The following is a 22,384-nucleotide window of genomic DNA, read 5'->3' as shown; positions in this document are numbered from 1 at the left end:
AGATAATAAAGGTCAGTCAGGAAGAAAGCTCAAATGGAAGGAAAAGTGGGACTGGAACAATAGCACAGTGAGCAATTGCACACAACTGATCTAGAATGAACCTTGATTTGATCCCCTGGACATATGGTCCCCAGGCCATATGGTCCCCAAGCCAGGAGCAATTTTTGAGCGTATAGCCTGAGCATCACAGGGTATGGGCCCAACAACCAAAAAAAAAAAAGGGGGGGGGGGGGGAGATAGCATGGAGGTAAGGCATTTGCCCTTCATACAGGAGGTCAGTGGTTCGAATCCCGGTGCACCATATGGTCCCCTGTGCCTGCCAGGAGCAATTTCTGAGCCTTGAGCCAGGAATAACCCCTGAGCACTGCAGGGTGTGACCCAAAAACCACAAAAAAAAAAAAAAAAAAAAAAAAAAAAAGAAAAGAAAGGATGGAAAAGTATGTGGGAGACTCAGCACAACATGGTGCTCAGAGCACTGTTGAGGGCAACCCCTGAAACACCAAGCCAAAAAACAGTAGAAGCAAAAAACAAACAAATATTGGATGTGAAAGCTCAACAACTAAACTGCATTTAGTAGAAGGAAAAAACATGAACAGAACTCTGACTTGCACTTTATATACAAATATATCATATTATATATATTATATATATGTGGGCGTATATTCCAACATATAAACACTTTTCCTTGAGCAGCAAAATACACCTTTCATTTTTAAGTTTTGTCTATATCACATGAAAATAATTTCAGACAAAGCATTCTTGTTTCTCTAGGATTAAGAACTTCCAATAACTCAACTTGGTTGGAATCTAAAAATACCTTTACGAAACTGATTTGCTCCACCTCCTTTTACTAACTAGTTTTTTTTTCTGATCTGTTCACCTTAATAGAATTTTGATGAATAAAAGTACTCCTTGGCTAATAAAGAACATGATATATAATGAATGAAAATTAACATGTAATCCAGGGCCAAAAAAATATTGACTGAGACTGAACATTCATCTTTCTAAAATAAATTGATCAAATTTTCTTTTCTCTTCAGTTTTACTGAATATTCCCTGGAAATTTACATTTTTCAGTGAACTCATGCTAAAATGCTAGCATTAACAATCAAGAAAGACATGAAAGAAGCAGATGGACAAGCGGATACAAAAATGGGTAGGGCATTTGCCTTGCACGGGGCAGACCTGGGTTGCGATACCCAGCATCCCATGAGATCCCCAAAACATTGCCAGAAGTGATTCCTTAAATATAAAAAACTGCTTAAGTATATAGGACAATCTCTTAAGTTTTCACAATATTAAAGACTGGCACTCGTTCCTCAAATTAATTTTCCAAATATTAATGATGTTGTTAGTAATCATCACACACATCTAAAAATCATCTATTTCACTTCCTGGAGTAGCTACAGTCCCCAGCAAGAGTGTATTGAAACTCTTGAGGTTAGAAGCAGACACATCTAAGCTTAACTCTACCCTCCACTGAGGCAAGGAAGCACGGGGTGGCCAAGAGACCTGACAGCTACAGCAGGTTGTCACTATCTTAGCCTCCAGGGTTGGAGGCCCCTCCAACGTATTCCCCCAATAACAAAACAGCCTCCATCTCAAATCTTCGTATTCATTTCAATAATCACTAGTCATCACCATTTTTCGCCAACACAGTGAATGCCTATCACATATAAGAAAAAAGGTATATAGATTAAAAAAAAAAAAAAAAAAAACTTTAGGGTATGGTCAAGGGGTGTCCTTGCATAGCTAGCTAACCCTGGTTAAATCCCCAATAAGGTCCCCAAGAACTTCCAGGTATGGCCCAAAGCCTATTTATAAGAGCTTTGTTCTGTATTTTTTGGTTTTTGGGAGCATAATACTTGGCTTTATTCCTCGCTATACACCTCAGGGTTCTTGCTTGGCAGGCTCTGGGAATCTCTACATGGTGCAAAACAACCGAAACCTGGTCGTCTCTGTGCAAAGCAAGTACTCTATAGAATGTACTATCTCTCTGCTAACAAGTTGGTTTTTTTGTTTCTGTTTTGTTTTGCTTGCTTTTGCCATACCTGGCTGTGCTCAGGGGTTACTAGTGGCTCTGAGCTCAGAAAATTTCTCCTGGCATATTCGGAGGACCACATGGGATGCCACGGATCAAACCTGGTCACCCACGTGCAAGGCAAACATCCTGCACACCACTGTGTTATGGCTCCAGCCCCTAGGTACCAACAAACTTTTAAATAAATTTAATCCCCCTAAAAAATTTAATCCCAGAATACAAGTCTCCCATCTCTGATGATTTTACATAAATACTTTTTGAGGACAACCCCTGAGGTTTAGCTGATTACAAATATAGGTCCTATAAAAGATAATAATTATAGGAGGGCCCGGAGAGATAGCACAGTGGCGTTTGCCTTGCAAGCAGCCAATCCAGGACCAAAGGTGGTTGGTTCGAATCCCGGTGTCCCATATGGTCCCCCCGTGCCTGCCAGGAGCTATTTCTGAGCAGACAGCCAGGAGGTTACCCTGAGCAATGCCGGGTGTGGCCCAAAAACCAAAAAAAAAAAAAAAAAATAATAATAATAATAATAATAATAATTATAGGGGCGGGAGAGATAGCACAGCGGGTAGGGTGTTTGCCTTGCAAGCAGCCCACCCAGGACCTATGTTGGTTTGAATCCGGCATCTCATATAGTCCCCCATGCCTGCCAGGAGCGATTTCTGAGCAGAGTCAGGAGTAACCCCTGAGCACTGCCGCTGTGGCCCAAAACCCAAAAAAACAAAAAAACTTATTATAAATAATTTACATTAAATCATGGAGGCTAGTCTCTGGCTCCCTAACTCTAAATAGAGATGGATGCATAATTGTAAACTGAGAAAACAAAAGTCTACACTTTAGATTTCCACTGAAATATACACCCTGGGATATATTCCAGTGAGAAAACTGAATTTCTTCCTTCATTATTTCTTTTATCTGAATAAGATCACTCATTATCTCCCGCTCCTATAACTTAATTCACTAAAGTAATGGGATATATTCCAGTGAGAAAACTGAATTTCTTCGCTACATTTTTTAAAGAAGTAAAGGAGGGAAAAAACAATTTTCATGAAACTCCTATCCTCATTTGGGAATAGAACATCTCTCCGGGCCCGGAGAGATAGCACAGCGGCGTTTGCCTTGCAAGCAGCCGATCCAGGACCAAAGGTGGTTGGTTCGAATCCCGGTGTCCCATATGGTCCCCCCGTGTCTGCCAGGAGCGATTTCTGAGCAGACAGCCAGGAGTAACCCCTGAGCACAGCCGGGTGTGACCCAAAAACCAAAAAAAAAAAAAGAACATCTCTCCCCCCAATGAGACTACCAATAAAAAAAAATAATAATTTTCCCTCATCAATTTTGAGCTTAAGCTAGGGGAGAGAAGTACAAGGTACAAGTGATCAAATCAAAGATTTTAAATAAGGAGATGTCAAAAGAATAAATAATAACTACTAATCCCATGGTTTTGTTCTGTCGTGGCCCTTGCTTAAAGTCACATCCACCTCTATTAGAAGAAAAACAATCAAAGTCCTATGGAACAAAAATATGGCACCCAATTCAAGACCAAAGTTAATAAGAATGGGACTACACACAACAGATATCAAACGAGTCATACCTTCACCAGATGACATTATGGGATAACATTAAGAACTTGTCAACAATTCTGGAGTCAGGTTAACTAGTGAATTAAGGGACGGAATATCACTCAAAAAAGCATCTCTAAGGTCTCCAACCCCATAAATTACTATTCCAGAACAAAGCGGGGGGGGGGGGGATTATTCAAGACAGGACTCCCCAAAGAGATAGGCAGGGGTGACTGTGGGCAGCGAGTGGCAGGACAAAAGGCCCAGGGGAATGTGGCCACGCTGCAGGACCCACTCGACTTTCTTTTCAACCTTAAGAGCTTCCCAATCACAACAGTGTCCCCACACACGGGAGAAAAGGCAGGATTTTGCTCTGACCGCAGGAAAGAACCCAGTCCACTGACAACCGGCTCACACAGCAAGAAAAGAACAGATTTTAGTCCTAACGTTCAGGATGGGATGGAACAAGCAACAGCTCCTCCAACCGGCTGGAGCAGAGGAGCACTCGAAGTGTCCCTATCCCCCCTTACACCCCTTCGCCAATAAATAAATAAATAAATAAATAAAATCATCATCCCGAATTTTTGAACCACTCCAAGTTCAGATCCAGAGGGGCAGAGAGTCACACGCCTGGCAGAAACTTCGGAAACAGCAAGTCACACAACGACGCACAACAGGTGAGGAAACGCGGTGGGCATCACAGCCAAGCAGCCAGCCAGCCAGCATGCACACAAACATGCAGGCGTGCATGCAGGGCCAATCGCCTCGAGGACTCACACCCGCCATCCCCATCCCATCCCATCCCTTTCCATCCCCAAAGCTTAGGGGCGTGAAATGGGGGCAAAGCCGGGGGCACTAACAAACAGCCAGCCCGCAAAAGCAGCGGAAGCCCTGGAGGTGTCCCCTCCGGCAAGACCAGGTTCGGTGTCTTTCCCGGGGCCGCTCCCCAGACCCCCAAACAAACCCAGCAGGCTCTTAGCACTAAACCCCGGGGGCTTTGCAGACCCCGCAGGGCAAGACCACCGCGGGCCCTCCATCCCAGCAACAGCAGCAGCAGCAGCATCTCGGCGGGGAAGGAAACACAATGTCGCTCCCGATCTCGGCGTACAAAAGGACTTTGCGCCCTCCTCCTCGAAGTGCCGCCCCGGCCCGCCTCCGAACTTGCGAGGAAGGTGGGCGACGCGACGCGACTCGACTCGACTCGACTCGCCCTATGGCAGCGTCCCTTCCACCCAGTGCGCGCACACACACACACAGACGCACACACACACAGACACACACACACACAGACACACACACACCCGCCCGCCCGCCCGGGTCCACCGGGGAAGCCGGCCCACGCCAGCCCGGCGAGAGAGAGGAGAGGGAGAAAGAGCGGCCTCGCCTCGCCTCGCCGCCTCTGCTCTGCTCGCTCTCCTCTCCTCTCCTCTCCCGCCGGGGACAAGCCGCGCCCCGCGCCCGCGCCCGCGGCATGCCCGGCCCGCCCGCCCTGGGAGCCGCCGCTCGGTCCCGCGCAGACCCGCCCCGCCCGCCCGCGCCGAGCGCCCCATGGGCCCGGGCCCGGCCTCGCCCGCTCCCGCTCCGCTCCGCTCCGCTCCGAGCCCGAGCCCAGCCGCCGGCAGGGAGGGAGGGAGGGAGGGAGGAGGGAAGCGGGCAGGCCGAGCCCCGCGCTCCCAGCCCCCGCCGGGGGGCTCCCGGGCCGCCGGGCCGCCGCGGGGCCTAGCGCGGCCCTGCGCTATCCTCGGGGTGGCGGTGGCGGTGGCGCGGGGCCCCCCGGCCGAGGCGGGCGGGCGGGCGGGCGGGCGGGCGGGGCGCGGGGCCCGGGCTCCGAGCCGGGGGCGGCGGGGGTGGCGGCGGCGGGGCGGGCCGGCCGGCCGGCGGGCGGGCGGGCGTGTTGCGGCTTGCGCCGGGGCTGAAATAGCTGGAGATTGCGCGGTAGGGCACTCACCTCAGAGCGGCTGCGCTACCGTGGGCCTGCGCCGTGGAGACTGCGACCGCGCCGGCTCCTCGCAGCCTCCTGCCACCAAGCGGCAATGGCGAGCGCTGCCGCCTCTGCCGCCGCCGCCGCCGCCGCCGCCGCCGGGGGGAGGGGGAGCACGCAACGCGACGCACGGGCCCGCGCCCCCCGCCCGGGCCGCGCCGCCATGTTGGGAAAGGTCGGAGCCGCTGCGAGTGTGGCGCGGCGCGGCGCGGCGCGGGCGGCCCCCACCCAGCCCACCCCACCCCACCCCACCCCACCCCACCACCCGCCGCTTTTGCCGCCAATTCGCCGCCGCCCGTTCGCCAAGGGCCCGGATGGAGCCGGAGCCGCGGGAAGCCACTCGGGCTCGTCCGGCGTGCTCGCCGCTCCGAGAAGGCCGAGTGGCGCCGGCCGCCAAAGATGGGCGCCGCTCGTCTCTCCGGACCCCGGGCCGTGTCTCGCCCCCCACTTCTCCCGAAATCGGCATCAGGGGACCCCTTTTCCGTCCCCCCAGAGTGTGCACGACCTTCTGGCCAGGGGCCACCAGTGCCTGCGGAGGGAAAAGCGAGTGTGGCCGCGTGTGCCTCGGCCCTGGGGTCCCCCCCGCGCCAGGTTGTGCTGAGGGACTTGGGGAGTCGAGCCCTCGCTGTGCAAGAGCCGCAGGGGAGTCAGAGAACTGGACTTGAGGGGGACACCGCCACCAGCCCCCTCCGCAAGCTGCCTGAGCAGGGGGACGGTGGCACAGGGTCTTTCTGCGTGTCTTGAGTGTCCTCGCAGCAGCAACAGCGGCATCGGACTGAGAAGTTGAATCCCTGATCCCATTCGATGTCCCCAGAACACTTTTTAGGGGGCAGCCCGGAGAGGAACCGGAGCAGAGCTACCCCTGGCAGTGGCACCAGAGCCAGGCGGTGCCAGAAAAGCAAACTAGGAGTCTCCTGCAGCCCTCGGCTCTTTTTCTTCAACACCACTTCTTCCACAACACACACCCCTCAATACACACGCTCCATTCCCACATTCTTTTGGTGGAGAATGTACCCAGAGTTTTTAGAGCCTTGGGAAACTTCTAAATAGCCCCCAAGGTATTCTTTGACAAAAACCAGGGAAACTTTTTCCCCCCTACTACTTACATCAGAATTTAAATTATCTAGGCCAGAGAGATAGTATGGAAGGAAGGCGTTTGCCTTGCATGCAGAAGGACTGTGGTTCAAATCCCAGCATCCCGTATGGTTCCCCCCCCACCCTCCATATAGTCCTCCTGGCCAGCCAGGTGCGATTTCTTGAGAATAGAACCAGGAGTAACTCCTGAGTGCTTCCGGATGTGACAAACCCCCCCCCCCAAATTTTAATTATCTGTAAAAAGGAAATTGTTTGGTTTAGGGGTTATTTTTTGGTTTCGGTTTGGTTTTTTGTTTTGTCCCCCAACACCCCAGTCATACCCTACAATGCTTCTGGATCACTCTTGAGGGGCCTCGGGGAAGGATCAAACCCATGGTGCCAAAGCAATAGCATAACAGTAGGGCGTGTGGCTTTGCACGCGGCCTACCCAGGACGGACCTGAGTTCGATCCCTGGCATCCCATTTGGTCCCTCTGGCCTTGCCAGGGGTAACCCCTGAGCGCTGCCAGGTGTGGGCCCAAAAAAAAAAAGTTGGGGGGAAGGAATCGAACCCAAGTCAGGCCGCCCTCATTAGCTCAAACCTGTTCTTAGTTTCCCTGGTCTGGAATATCCCTAATTCATTCTCCACCCTGCAGTTTGCATGGACTTGCAAAAAAAAGCAAATCTGGTCATTTCCCCTTGCCTTGGTAGGTTTAATAAGATCACATTACATCGAAGTTAAACGCCCTGACATTCCTGGAGGTAGCTTTAGGGCCCTCTCATGACCTCACCCACCTCTGCATCTCTGGCTTCATCTGTCACAACTTCTCCTTCAGGCTACAGTGGAGCTGGAAAGTTCTGGGGTGTATAACACAGGAAGTTCTTCCACTTCACATGCTTTGCCTGGGTCGCTCTCTGAACAGCAGGTGTTTGAGTTTTTCCTTTTGTTGTATTCTCATTCTCTCTCTCTCTCTCTCTCTCATCTCTCTCTCCTCTCTCTCTCTCGCTCTCCTCATCTCTCTCTCTCCTCTCCTCTCTCTCTCTCTCTCCTCTCTCTCTCTCTCTTCCTTCTTCCCTGAATAATTTCTATAATAACTTCAGATCTCCCCATGAGTACTGTCTCCCCCAGAGGCTCAGCACCTCCCAGCTTGAGTTCTTGGATCTTTCCATCACCAACCCAGTACTTGCAAACTCAGTTTACTCTGTGCCAAGCCCAGAGTCCTTAACAATACCAGGGAAATCAAAAAAAAAAAAAAAAAAGATACAAAACTATAAAGGGGGCCGGGCGGTGGCGCTAAAGGTAAGGTGCGCCTGCCTTGCCTGCGCTATCCTTGGACGGACCCGCGGTTCGATCCCCCGGTGTCCCATATGGTCCCCCAAGCCAGGAGCAACTTCTGAGCGCATAGCCAGGAGTAACCCCTGAGTGTTACCGGGTGTGGCCCAAAAACCAAAAAAAAAAAAAAAAAAAAAAAAAAAAAACGAAACAATACCAGGGAAAATAACTCCAAGGACTAGGTTACTTTACACATGGTAGGCTCCAGTTCATGGAGTGGCCCCAAAACAAAACAAACACACAATCTAACAGACTAGATTGTTTCTTCTTTTAATTCTCCAATGCTGTTTAGGAGGCAAGTGTGTTATCCCAGTTTTGCAGATGCAGAAGGTGGATATGGAGGGAATGTCACTTTCCTAAACCTGAGTCATAGGTGGATAAGGCTTCAGAGGTAAAAGGCTTCTGCCTGATGTTCTTCAATTCCAGTAATGTTTTACTTGTAGATTACCATAGAAGAAGCACCAACTGAGCAATTTATGGGAAGCACCCGCATCAAAGAAACCAGATATATAAGAGAACACCCAACTCTGAGATAGCACCGGGATGGGGTATTTTACCGTTTGATTTTTAGATTTTTTTTTTCCAGAACTTTTATATCAGAGCTAGAGAGATTGTACAGCAAATAGAAGTGCTTGCTTTGCAGTGGCCAACTCGGGTTCCTCCAAGCCTACTGGCCAGCAATTCCTGAGTGCAGAGCCAGGAGTAATCCCTGGGCATTCACCTGCTACAACCCTAAAACTAAGACAAAAACAAAAACAAAAACAAAAAAAACCTGATATTTTAGATAAATATATATATGGGGTAAGAAGCATATCTTTGCATAGGTGCAAAAAAGTTTGGGTTTTCCAGGTACAAAAAGTTTAGAAGCTCTGCAAGAGCTTTTTTTCTTCTCCATACCACCTCTTTTTTTGTTGTTTTGTTTTGGGGCCACACCCATTTGATGCTCAGGGGTTACTCCTGGCTAAGTGCTCAGAAATTGCCCCTGGCTTAGGGAGACCAAATGGGCGGGGGGATCGAACCTCGGTTATGATCTTTCCTTGGCTAGTGCTTGCAAGGCAAACACCTTTACCCTCTAGCGCCACCTCGCCACCGTCCCCGGGTCCCTCCACACCACCTCTTAGTTCCTATACCTCCAATCCCAAAAACTATAGGAAGACATAGATTTACATCTTGTTTATGAGTATATACCAGTATCTCACGACAAACTTAGCTCATAGTGAACCTTCAATAAAATATGATGAAAAGACTTCTGTGTCTACCCTCCATAAATGTAAAATTATTTTTTTTTGGTTTTGCAGTACCAAGGATCAGAACCCATGTCATCCACATGGCCTGTATTCTATCACCCAGACCCCCAGCCTTAAATTACGTTAAAACAAATGAGCTGGAGAGATAGATGGAGGTGAGGTGTTTGCCTTGCATGCAGTAGGACAGTGGTTCGATTTCCCGGCATTCCATATGGTTCCCCGAGCCTGCCAGAAGCGATTTCTGAGCATAGAGCCAGGAGTAACCCCTGAGTGCTGCGGGTGTGACCCCAAAAACAAACAAAAAACTAAACAAAACAAAAAACATATTTTAGGGGGGAAAAAATTGAACCTGGGGATCTCAGTTACTCTGTGCAAAAGCTAGTCTAGATGACCAAAAATTCTAGAAATCCCTCTGTCCCCCAAAAGCAGACAAGTCTAAGAAGAAAACAAAAGGCCAAGAAAAAGTTGGTCTTATAACCAGATGCTTCATAGTTAGAGTCCTCCCTGTTTTTAGGCCAAAGGTTTTTCTTTTCTATTTTCCCCCATATTTTTTGCTGTGCCTATAAAAAAAAAAATCCAACTTTCCACACACATACCCTTTTTTCTTTTATATTTTTATTATCTTTTAAATAGGGGCTCTCTGCTTTTTTCATAGAACCTTGGGACACAGATTATTATGTTTTACCACATATTTCTGCATTTTTCTATAAAACTAAAAAGAAAGGAATAAATAAAGTCTGGGGGGCCAGGAGCCAAGTGATCTCAGGTGCATTAGTGGGGGAAAAGAAATATCCAAGCCAAAGTCAACGACAATAGAATCAAGAGACCTAACTTGAACAATTTAAACTTAAATGGGCCTTGTTATACTGCAGACCAGGGTGCAAAGGGTGGTGGTATAAGGATGCACTCTGATTTCATAGGTGGTGGGGAGGTTGACAACTAGTGGTGAGAATGGCTCTGACCTCACTCTAAATCTGAAATTCAACTGTGAAAGGACTCTGTAGATCACAATTGTTTCAATAAAATAATTTTTTTAAAAAGGCCCAACAAAGGGGGGCCGGGGTGGTGGCGCTGAGGTAAGGTGCCTTGCCTTGCCTGCGCTAGCCTTGGAAAGGACCGAGGTTCAATCCCCCCCGGCATCCCATATGGTCCCCCAAGCCGAGGAGCAACTTCTGAGCGCATAGCCAGGAGTAACCCCTGAGCGTTACCAGGTGTGGCCCAAAAACCAAAAAAAAAAAAAAAAAAGAAAAGAAAAAAAAAGTAAAAAAGGCCCCCAACAGAGTCGCAGCTATCAACTAGTAAGCAGATATATGCAAAAAGACTGGAGATATTTCTTGCTATTGTATAACAAGTAGAGCATTTATATGTAACCAACTTGATGATCAATCCCCATCATACCATATGGTCCACTGTCCCCTACCAGAGAGTGATCCCAGAGCACAGCCAGGTGTGCCCCTTTAAAAAAACAAAACAAAAAGGGGCCCAGAGAGATAGCACAGCATAAGGCATTCGCCTTAAATGCAGAAGGATGCGTGGTTCGAATCCGACATCCCATATGGTCCCCCCGTGCTGCCAGGAGCGTTTTCTGAGCGGTAGAGCCCAGGAGTAACCCCCTGAGCCGCTGCCGGGTGTGACCCAAAAAAAAACAAAAAACAAAAAAAAACAAAAAACAAAAAAAAAAAAGAAAGAAAGGACAAGTGCTCACTTCAGCAGCATATACCTAAAATTGAAATGATACAGAGAAGATTTAGCATGGGCCCCCTGTGCAAGGATGACATGCAAAGTTGTGAAGTGTTCCCATATATTATATATATATATATATATATATTACTATATATATATATATATTTCGTTTTTGGGTTTCACCCGGCAGCGCTCAGGGGTTACTCCTGGCTCTATGCTCAGAAATCGCTGCCTGGCAGGCTCAGGGAAACCATATGGGAATGCCAGAATTCGAACCACCCATCCTTCTGCATGTAAGGCAAATGCCTTATCTCCATGCTATCTCTCCAGCCCCTCCATATTCTTTTTTATTTTTTATTTATTTTTCTTTAAGACCTGATAAAATACTTTTATTGGCAATGATAAATTTTCTCTACCAAAACCGAAGCAAAATATCTGGTAAATTATTTCCAATGTACTGAAATTCTTTCCAACATGCATTAGTTTTACTATTAATATCTTTAATAAATTACAATAATGATTTTCAAATTCACTAAACAAACATGGTATTCCTTTATAAATAGAATAAATATTTTTCTTTTTTATCCCACCACCAGTGTTAATTTGTACCATCAGTGTTCTCATATTGCAATATCCCTAACCCCTGGTTATCAACTTGAAGAGCAAAGTTTGGTGATTAGAACTTAGAGTTCATGTTTTCCAGAGATTTTGACTCTGTGCTTTTTGTTTTGGGTTTTTTTCTCTTGATATATATATGTGTGTGTGTGTGTGTATATATAAATATATATATTATATATATATATATTATAATATATATATTTATATATATATATATAAACGGTCACCAGTGCAAACATTCCCATCACAATATCCCAAGTGTCCCTCCTCCCCACCCCCACACCAGCCTGTACTCTAGACAGGCTCTTTCTACTTCCCTTTGCAGGGAGGAAGGGGACCATATCTTATTTTTTAAAAAAGACAAGAACAGGGGCCGGGTGAGGTGGCGCTAGCCAAGGAACAGATCCCCCCGGTGTCCCATATGGTCTCCCCCCAAGCCAGGGGCGATTTCTGAGCACATAGCCAGGAGTAACCCCTGAGCATCAAACGGGGTGTGGCCCAAAAAAAAAAAAAAGACAAGAACCAGGGGCTGGAGAGATAGCACAGTGGCATTTGCCTTGCAAGCAGCCGACCTAGGACCTAAGGTGGTGGTTCGGATCTCCCTGCATCCCATATGGTCCCCCAAGCCCTGCCAGGAAGCTATTTCTGAGCAGATAGCCAGGAGTTAACCCCTGAGCACTGCTGGGTGTGGCCCAAAAACCAAAAAACAAAAAAAAAAAAAAAAAAAAAAGACAAGAACAAAAAGCTCTGAAATGCATAAAGATGCATTAAGTCATCGCTTCTCAGCCTTTTGGTTAAGATCAAGTGAAGATGCATTAAGTGGGCCAGAGAAATTTACAATTCAGTCACTTGCCTTGCATGGTGCTAGCCCCTGCTTCTTTCTCTGGCACAGAATAATATCTTCGAAATGCAGCCAGAGTAATTCCTGAACATAGAGCCAGAGTAAGTCCCGATCACTGCTGGATTTGGCCCACCCACAGCCTCTCCTTCCCTGCCCCTTCAAAAAAACAAAAAAATTTTTTTAAAGGACTGGGAGGGGCCCGGAGAGATAGCACAGCGGTGTTTGCCTTGCAAGCAGTCGATCCAGGACCAAAGGTGGTTGGTTCGAATCCCCGGTGTCCCCAGATGGTCCCCCCGTGCCTGCCAGGAGCTATTTCTGAGCAGACAGCCAGGACGTAACCCCTGAGCACCGCGGGTGTGGGGCCCCCCCCCCCCCAAAAAAAAAAAAAAAGAACTGGGAGCTTGAGCAATAGTTCAGTTTGTTAGGTGTTTTTCCTTGCATTCAGTTAACCCAGTTTGATCTGGCATCTCATATAGTCCCGCTGAGCATTGCCAGGGAGTGATTCCCTAAGTGCCGTAAGTCAATAGTACACCCTGAACACTGCAGGGTGTGGCCCCAAAGCAAAAACAAACCTCCCAAAAAGAATTGCATTAAAAAGGATTGACTGGGGCGACCGGAGAGATAGCACAGCGGTGTTTGCCTTGCAAGCAGCAGATACCAGGACCCAAGGTGGTTTGTTCGAATCCCGGGGTCCCATGGTGGTCCCCTGTGCCTGCCAGGAGCTATTTCTGAGCAGATAAAGCCAGGAGTAACCCCTGAGCACCGCCGGGTGTGGCCCCCCCAAAAACAAAAACAAAACAAAAAAAAAGGATTGACTGGGGGCTGGAGTGATAACACAGCAGTAGGGCATTTGCCTTTCATGCTGCTGACCTGGACGGACCTGGGTTTGGATCCCCAGAGTCCCATATAGTCCCCACAAGCCTGCCAGGATGATTTCTGAGCACAGAGCCAGGAATACCCGAGTGCCACCAAAAACCAAAAAAGAAGGAGGAGGAGGAGGAGAGGAGGAGGAGAGGAGGAGGAGGAGGAGGAGGCAGGAGGAGGAGAGGAGGAGGAGAGGAGGAGAAGGAGGATTGACTGGGCCACGAGCAATAGTAGAGCTGGTAGAACATTTGCCTTGCACAGGGCCAACTCAGGTTCCATCCCATATGGTCTGCCAAACTTGCCAGAGTAATTCCTAAATACAGAGCCAGAAGTAACCCCAGAGTAACCGGTCGGGTGTGGCGCCTCTCAAAAGAGAAAGGTGAGAATTGACAGACCAGGATATGACTCAATGGAAAAGCATATGCCTTGCATGCATGTCAACCTGTGCTTGGTCTCCAAATCCAAAATAAAAAGAGAGAATGGGACCTGTTTGATATGACTGACTAATATCGGGGCTCAGAGCAGGAAAATTAGGAAGTTTTTCCCCCTTGAGAATGATGCAGGAGTCTCCACACTTGACTATGCTTTCAATCAGTTTGAGAGGCATTTGACTGACCTGTAAAGAATTAGTGAGTGAAAAAAAAAAAAAAAAAGAAGAATTAGTGAGTGGTGGTTCAGGTTAGCAGAGCACTGGCCTGACAGCTCTGATTTGGGAAATTTTGGCAGATATGTCCCTTTGATTTGTTTTTGAAGGCCAAGCATGAGATTTCTTGAGATTTCTGGGTAGAAAGTGAAGACCACTAACTGGAGGGAAAGTTGTAGAAATAAACATTGGAGTGGGAGTATAGAAAAATAAAAGGGGAACTCAGTGTGGGGCAGGACAGCATCATACTGCCCTAAAGTACTTTGGAGCAGCAGTGGGTGCCATCTCTTTCTGGCAGACTGAAAACAGGATAGGGCTGAGACCCACATTATCTTGAGAACCTCCTCTGTCCCCCACTGATAAACTGCAGAGCCTCCGGAATGGCATCCCTCTCTGCATCTCTAGGTGAAGTGACATAAGGATCATCAGGGCCCTGGCATAATGGGAACAATTTCAAAGGCACTTTGGGACTCTGGGGAACTCAAGATCTTACTAGGACTAGGGTCTATGTTATTTTGTTTGTTTGTTTGTTTATTGGCTTTTGGGTCACACCCGGCAGCGCTCAGGTTTTGATCTAAGGACAATCACTGCAGTTGGAATGGTTGTGGTCTATATTTCAAATAAAAATTGCATTGCTCCCAGCCATCATAGTTTGTGAATTTCTGGTGTTGGCTCATGTTGTTACTGTGAGCATAGTTATTGGCTGGTATTTAGGAAATAGAAGTGTAGAAAATGGTGAGGCTAAAACCAGTATGGATAATAAGGAAATCTTTCTGACAAAAATTCAGACCAAGGTGCAGGCTGACAAATCCAGCCCCCACCATCAACCAATATATGAATTTTTGCTGGAAGAAAAACAACTCGGAAAGTTAAGCATAGATTCTAGCGAATCGCATGACACTAGTGACTCAGGACAATGATCAACCTCCGGTACTAACTCCACAAGTGAGGCCTGATTCTATTCACAAAATTGAATCGCACAACAGTGCAGATTCAGACAATGAACCACACTCACAGCCTCAGAGCTCTATTCAGAGTAATTTTGCTAATTCGGCCTCATCCCCTTTACATGGTGTAAATGTTTCTAACTATGTACCCTATCAGTTGGAAGAATTAGATCGGTTTAAAAAAGCATGTAAAGAGTATAGTCCAAAATCACCATACAGTGTGGAGTTACTAAGACTTTGGAATCATAACTCATCTTGGACTTTGTATAATTTTAAAAGAATCACTAAAATATGCCTGTCATCTAAACAGCGAACTGAATGGGAAATGTACTATTCAGAAGGCGTAAAAGCCAAATTATATAGCCCGGATGGTACAAAAAAAAAAAGTGGCAGGTGTTACTCTATTGTATGAATTATTGATGGCAGAAAATCAATTTGCAAATATTCAGACACAAGCAGCTTTACCTAAAGAAATCTTAAATTTAATTAGGGATATTGCATTGTCATCATGGGAAAAAATTGATTCTAACAGCATTGGTAGAGAAAACTTTTTTTTTTTTTGTTTTTTGTTTTTTGTTTTTTGTTTTTGGGCCACACCCAGCCATTGCTCAGGGGTTACTCCTGGCTGTCTGCTCAGAAATAGCTTCTGGCAGGCACGGGGGACCATATGAGACACCGGGATTCTAACCAACCACCTTTGGTCCTGGATCGGCTGCTTGCAAGGCAAACGCCACTGTGCTATCTCTCCGGGCCCGAGAAAACTTTTTAAAAATTACCCAAGGCCCTTATGAGCCATATGCGGAATTTGTAGGTAAGATTAAAGATGCTCTGAAGTTACAAGTTGAAGATGAGGAGATGAGAAACTTCCTAGTAAAATCTTTGCCTTATCATAATGCAAATTCGGCCTGTAGATTAGTATTGAATACATTAAATGAAAAGGCAGATGTGAATGATTTCCTCTATGCCTGTCGGAATGTCTATGGGGAACCCCAACCCCCACCCCACTTAGACTCGGTACAAACCTTCCCAGTTTATTTTTTTGTTTTTTGTTTTTGTTTTGTTTTGGTTTTGGTTTTTGGGCCACACCCTGCATTGCTCAGGGGTTACTCCTGGCTGTCTACTCAGAAATAGCTCCTGGCAGGCACGGGGGACCATATGGGACGCTGGGATTTGAACCAACCACCTTTGGTCCTGGATCAGCTGCTTGCAAGGCAAACGCCACTGTGCTATCTCTCCGGGCCCCATAAACCTTCCCAGTTACCAAGGGAATGATGCTTTACTCTGTAAACCAGGTCTTTGCCCAAAATGCTAAAAGGGTCACCACTGGGCGAAAGATTGCAGATCAGGAGACCTTATTGATAATAACCTAAGTAGAGGTTTCAACACAACAATATGGGATGCCTGGATTCGAACCAATGACTTTCTGCATGAAAGGCAAACACCTTACCTCTATGCTATCTCTCGGACCGGGGTCTATGTTTTTGTTTTGGTTTTGGTTTTGGTTTGGTTTTTGGGCCACACCCGGCAGTGCTCAGGGGTTACTCCTGGCTGTCTGCTCAGAAATAGCTCCTGGCAGGCACAGGGGACCATATGGGACACCGGGATTTGAACCAACCACCTTTGGTCCTGGATCGGCTGCTTGCAAGGCAAAAGCCTCTGTGCTATCTCTCCGGGCCCCAAGGGGTCTGTTTTTTAAAAAACAAAAACAAAAGCAAAGCACCCTCAAGTTAGAGACCTGAGGCCTTCCCTGAGAAGACAGGTGGCATCAGAATGTGACTTTTGGGGAGTCAAAATCCTTCATCCAAGGGTATCCCTACCACCTCCTACTGTCAAGGATTTGTCCAGTCACTCAACTCCTTAAGCCTTGTTCCTTTGCCTGTGCCACAGAAGTTACAAAAAATACTTATAAATGGCTCCGAGCAAAGAGACAACTCAACAGGCTGAGTGCGGGGCCGGTGAGGTGGCGCTAGAGGTAAGGTGTCTGCCTTGCAAGCGCTAGCCAAGGAAGGACCGCAGTTCGATCCCCCGGCGTTCCCTGGCGTCCCATATGGTCCCCCCAAGCCAGGGGCAATTTCTGAGAGCTTAGCCAGGAGTAACCCCTGAGAATCAAACGAGTGTGGTCCAAAACCCAAAAAAATAAAACAACAGGCTGAGTGCATGTATTCTGCATGGTGAAAAAAGGCTGGACTGCAGGATCTCCTGAGCCACTACTAGGTTGACTGCCAGACAAAAATATAATAATTACTTTATGAAGGTAACATATTTAGGACCTATGATTTGGGGATTTGTGACTTTTTTCTTTTTCAAGTCACACCTGACAATGCTCAGGGCTCTGTGCTCAGGGATCATACTTGGCAGTGCTTCGTGGACCATATGTGATGTTATAGATTAAACCAGGGTTGGCCCTGTGCAAGGCAAATACCCTACCCACTGTAATACTGTACTAACTCTCTGGTCCTAAATTTTAGTTTTTCCTTTTAGTAAATCAAGGTAGTTTTGTTTAGAATTATGTGAGAGGAGAAAAAGGGGATTTGTATTCAAGAGAGAACATGGGCAGCAAAGAAACAGAAGTGAAAAACATACATGCTCAAGGGAAAACATAGGCTTGAAAGATCTTTTGTTTTATTTATTATTTTTTTATTTGTTCATTTTTGTTTGGGTATCACACCCAGCACTTCTTAGAGTTTAATCCTGGCAGGCTTGGGAACCATATGGAATGTCAGGAGTTGAACCTTAGCCAGCCACATGCAAGACAAAACCCTACCCACTGTACAATTAACTCCAGACCCTGTTTTTGTGCTTTTTAAAAATTTCCCTTTCCCTTCCCTTTGTTGTTGTTTCAATGCTAGAATCACATACTTGATTGCTGGGCTCAACTGTATTATTTCTACATTGTTGTGACCCTTGAAATCTCAAATAACATTGCAGCTGTGATTCTATTCAGCCTATACTGAGTAGATGCTAGATGGAACTTGGCCTCATGCATGCAAAGCAGGTACTCTACCCCTGGGTTATCCCTGGGCCCCTAAAACATGTACACCTTAAACTCAATCCTTTAATCTCACCTACTTATAGACCTAGAAAATTTTAGCAATCATTTTTAGAAAGCCTTTCTCTTCCTGATGATCTTTATTAAATCGATGTCCCTGATGAGCATCACCAGGCATGGCTCAAAAAACAAAAGCAAATAACAAAATGAATAATGATCAGAAGGAATGAAGGAATCATGGAGGGGTTGTGGAAGTTTGAAAGAGCTAGAGTCAAAAGTAGAATGTGAGAGATTTTAACATATATATGAGCTTGTGAAAAGAACTAGCCTGTAGACCAAGTCTGAATGCACAGAAAAAGAGGATGTTGGTAGAGTGATGGCCCTAAGGAGGTGAGAAGATTCAAGAGTGAGATGGCCCTGAAAGAGGAGAGCCACCTTCACATTTAGGAGAAGTAAAGATGGCGAAGAAAGGGGAAAATGTTTGCAGAGGCTCCAGAGCAACAAAGAATTCAATTGAGAATTCAACCAGAGAATTCTCTGTCAGGTAAGAAACTAATCTGTGGGGCTGGAGTGATTTCTGAGTGTAGAACCAGGAGTAATCCCTGAGCGCTGCTGGGTGTGACCCAAAAACCAAAAAAAAAAAAAAAAAAAAAGAAAGAAAGAAAAGAAAAGAAACTAATCTGCAAATAAAGGGACCCTACCTGCAAAGAGAGTTCAGAGTCATAGTGAAGGTTTAGAACTTATTTAGGAACACACACACACACACACACACACACACACACACACACACACACACACACACACACACACTGACCACTAGTGGTCTAATGGAGCAAAGAACCTGCTCAAATATGGCAGCACCAAACATGTCTCTCTTTTTTTTTTTTTTTTTTTTTTAGTTTTGTTTTTCGGGCCACACCCATTTGATGCTCAGGGGTTACTCCTGGCTAAGTGCTCAGAAATTGTTGCCCCTGGCTTGGGGGGACCATATGGGACGCTGGGGGGTGGAACCGCGGTCGCGATCTTTCCTTGGCTAGCGCTTGCAAGGCATACACCTTACCTCTAGCGCCACCTCGCTGGCCCCAAACATGTCTCTTAATGCACTTTCTGTGACTCTTCATGGCTTTCCACACTCATGTGGCCCATACTGGTCTTATTTACTTGTTTGGGCTTTCTTTTGGGGTATCAACTTAAGTTGTGTTTGTCCTTTTTGTTTTGTTTTGTTTTGGAGTGAAATATACTGCCTCAGTTTGCTAAGGCTGTCATAATAAAATATCACAACTAGGCTAGCTTCTTCAAGAACGCTGAGGTGGGGCCGGAAAGATAGCGTGGAGGTAGGACGTTTGCCTTGCATGCAGAAGATGGCATCCCATATGGTCCCCGGAACCTGCTGGCATTCCCCGGCGTCCCATATGGTCCCCCCAGCCAGGGGCAATTTCTGAGCGCGTAGCCAGGAGTAACCCCTGAGCATCAAATGGGTGTGGCCCAAAAAACCAAAAAAAAAAAAAAAAAAAAAAAAAAGAGCGCTGAGGTAGGAATCTTTAACCACAGTATCAGCAGGATTTTTCCTGAGGTCTCTTTTCTTGGTTTTCTGATAGAGACCATCTGAATGTAGATTCCATGGTCATTTCTCTTGTGCATCTCCAAGTCTGGTCCTCAAAGTAACTGTTTCACTGTGGGACCACATTTCTACATCTCATGAGGAGACTGGATCACTGTCTTCCCTAATAATGCCATTTTAAAATAATTACTTCTTTCAAGACTCAGTTCCCAAAAAGTCACATTCTGAGATACCGGTACTATGAATTAAGCTTTGAATATAAGGATTTGGGGAAGAGGTCCAATTCAGTTTATAAACATATATAGAACATAAAATGTATCATCTTGTTTTATTTTAGGGCTACTCTTTTTTTTTTTGGTTTTGGTTTTTCGGGTCGCACCCGTTTGACGCTCAGGGTTACTCCTGGCTAAGCGCTCAGAAATCGCCCCTGGCTTGGGGGGACCATATGGGACGCCAGGGGATCGAACTGCGGTCCTTCCTTGGCTAGCGCTTGCAAGGCAGACACCTTACCTCTAGCGCCACCTCGCCGGCCCCTATTTTAGGGCTACTCTTAGAGGTACTTAGCACTTAGTTCTGACTCTGTGCTTAGGGATTATTTTTGCAGATACCGGGGATCAAACTAGGGTCTGCCATATGCAAGGCCTTAACCCCCACTCTGCATCTCCAGCCCAAACGTTATTATCTTAACCATTTCTAACTGTAAGGTGTTCTTGGTTTTTGCTTATTTACTTATATTTATTATGGTTGATGTGTTGATTTTTTTTAATTTAGTTACTGTGAAATTACAAAGTCACTCATAATTGGGTTTCAGGCATACAGTATTTCCACAATGACCCTTCACTAGTGTCTGCTCCGTCTATCCCTGTTTGCCTCACAACTACCAGTCTGCCTCTACTAGAGATGCTTTTCACTTGCTCTTTTTTTTTTTTTACAGGTGCCAGCATCAATTTATTATCAATTGATCTCTGTAATGACCATGACATGTAATTCTGATGTTCTTTGGTAACAAACTAGTGTTTTAAACATATAATGAAGTACAAATGCATTTTTGAAGACATTAAGAAAAACCAAGAAAAGTATCTACACTTTATTTATTTACTTTTCAGTAAGCTTAAATCCTTGAGGGGTACAGCATTACACGGATTCTATGACCGATTGCCTTAGCAGGAAGGTTGCTTCGGAATTTGGCTCGAACCATGCCACTGTTTCCATGGGCACGAGTTACCTTTCCCCAGATCACTCTGGTTTTGTTAGGTTTGCCACCAGGAGTTACAGTGTTGTTCTTTGCTTTGTACACATAAGTACATCGCTTGCCCAGATAGAATTCAGTTTCATCCCGAGCGTAAACACCTTGAATTTTAAGAAGAGCTGTGTGTTCCCTTTGGTTTCGGAGACCCCGTTTATAGCCAGCAAAAATGGCTTTAGACCACAGCCTTCCAGCCATGTCTGTCTTCTAATTAGCCCCGGCCTCTTTGAACCATCTAAGCGCTCCTAACTTCATTATTTTACACCCAAAGTTCCGCGCCAGGGATTCACCCACCTCCACGGGAGTCCAAGATGGCGGAAAGAGTTCACTTGCTTTCTATAGAAAAGAAATATCCCAGGGGCTAGAGTGATAGCACAGTGGGTAGGGCATTTGTCTTGCATGTGGCCGACCTGAGTTCAATCCCTGCCAGGAGTAGGTTCAATTACTGCCAGCAGTAACCCCTGCCTGAGCAATAATCCCTGAGTTTGGTGTGGCCCAACCCTCTAAAAAAAAAAAAAAAAAAAAACTCCAGGACCCTGGAGATAGTACAAGGGTTAAGACACTTGCCTTGCTCAATTGTGCCAAATCTGGTTTGATCCCCAGCAGCACATGGTCCCCCAAGCATAAATTTCCTTTTTCTTTTCTTTCTTTTTGTTTTGTTTTGTTTTGTTTTGTTTTTAGGCCACACCCAGCATCGCCAGAAGTTACTTCTGGCTCTGTGCTCAGAAATCATTCCTGTGAGCCAGGAGTAACCCTGAGTGCTGCCGGGTGTGACCCAAAAAAACAAAAACAAAAGTTTGGGGCCAGAGAGATAGCACAGTGGTAAGGCGTTCGCCTTACATGCAAAAAGTCAGTGGTTCGAATCCTGGCATCCCATATGGTCTCCTGAACCCGCCAGGAGCGATTTCTGAGTGTAGAGCCAGGAGTAACCCCTGAGCGCTGCCAGGTGTGATCCAAAAACCAAAAAAAAGAAAAAAAAAGAAAAAAAAAAAAAAAAAAAAGAAAAAGAAAGAAAAAAGAAAGAAATCGTTCCTGGCAGGCTCAGGGGACCATACGAGATGCTGGGGTTCGAACCTGGGTCCATCTCGGGTCAGCTGTATGCAAGGAAAACACCCTACTGTAACCCCTAAGTTAAGTCACAGGTATGTTCCAAACTTTATCTCACTCCTATTCCACCTCTACCTACCTTCCCCCCCAAAAAAACCATTTCAGGCTGAAAAGATAGCTCAGTAGGCTGGAGCTCTGCTCTGTGTATGAACTACAATTAGAAAGCTAAGATTAGCCCTTGAGCACTGCCAGGAATGATCCCCAAACCAGAAATAAAGAAATAAGATGGGGCCGGAGAGATAGCATGGAAGGTAAAGAAGGTGTTTGCCTTTCATGTAGAAGGTCATTGGTTGGAATCCGGCGTCCCATATGGTCCCCCGTGCCTGCCAGGAGCAATTTCTGAGCATGGAGCCAGGAGTAACCTCTGAGCACTGCCGGGTGTGACCCAAAAACCACACACACAAAAAAAAAAAAAAGAAAGAAAGAAAGAAGGGGGCCGGGCGGTGGCGCTAGAGGTAAGGTGCCTGCCTTGCCTGCGCTAGCCTAGGACGGACCGCGGTTCGATCCCCCGGCGTCCCATATGGTCCCCCAAGCCAGGAGCGACTTCTGAGCGCATAGCCAGGAGTAACCCCTGAGCGTCACCGGGTGTGGCCCAAAAACCAAAAAAAAAAAAGAAAGAAAGAAAGAAAGAAGAGAAGAAAGAGAGAGAGA

The 22,384-nt window shown here is 46.4% G+C and overlaps 2 protein-coding genes and 1 non-coding gene across 3 annotated transcripts in view; 1 reads left to right on the top strand and 2 right to left on the bottom strand.

Annotated features, from left to right (window-relative positions):
• NRF1 (nuclear respiratory factor 1) overlaps positions 1-5,657 on the bottom strand; it is a 147,976-nt gene extending 142,319 nt beyond the window's left edge. The window contains exon 1 of the mRNA XM_049774815.1: positions 5,549-5,657. The gene's annotated coding sequence lies outside the window, so the exon portion shown is untranslated. The remainder of the gene's footprint in view (positions 1-5,548) is intronic.
• Positions 5,658-10,932: 5,275 nt separating this feature from the next.
• Positions 10,933-11,040, top strand: LOC126028982 (U6 spliceosomal RNA). Its single transcript, XR_007502651.1, has one exon. It is a non-coding gene; the product is annotated as a U6 spliceosomal RNA (small nuclear RNA).
• A 9,257-nt stretch (positions 11,041-20,297) lies between these two features.
• LOC126012033 (60S ribosomal protein L35a-like) lies at positions 20,298-20,937 on the bottom strand. Its single transcript, XM_049775821.1, has 2 exons — positions 20,921-20,937; positions 20,298-20,848 (listed from the first exon to the last, which is right to left on the bottom strand). Exon 2 carries the CDS (start codon positions 20,822-20,824, stop codon positions 20,492-20,494), a length of 333 nt encoding a protein of 110 aa, XP_049631778.1. The 5' UTR covers positions 20,825-20,848; positions 20,921-20,937; the 3' UTR covers positions 20,298-20,491.
• Positions 20,938-22,384: the final 1,447 nt, after the last annotated feature.

This window comes from Suncus etruscus, chromosome 1 (genome assembly GCF_024139225.1).
Source record: "Suncus etruscus isolate mSunEtr1 chromosome 1, mSunEtr1.pri.cur, whole genome shotgun sequence".
Lineage (NCBI taxonomy): Eukaryota > Metazoa > Chordata > Mammalia > Eulipotyphla > Soricidae > Suncus > Suncus etruscus.
The sequence above is the reverse complement of the archived record's forward strand: the minus strand, read 5'-3'. Positions and strand labels throughout refer to the sequence as shown.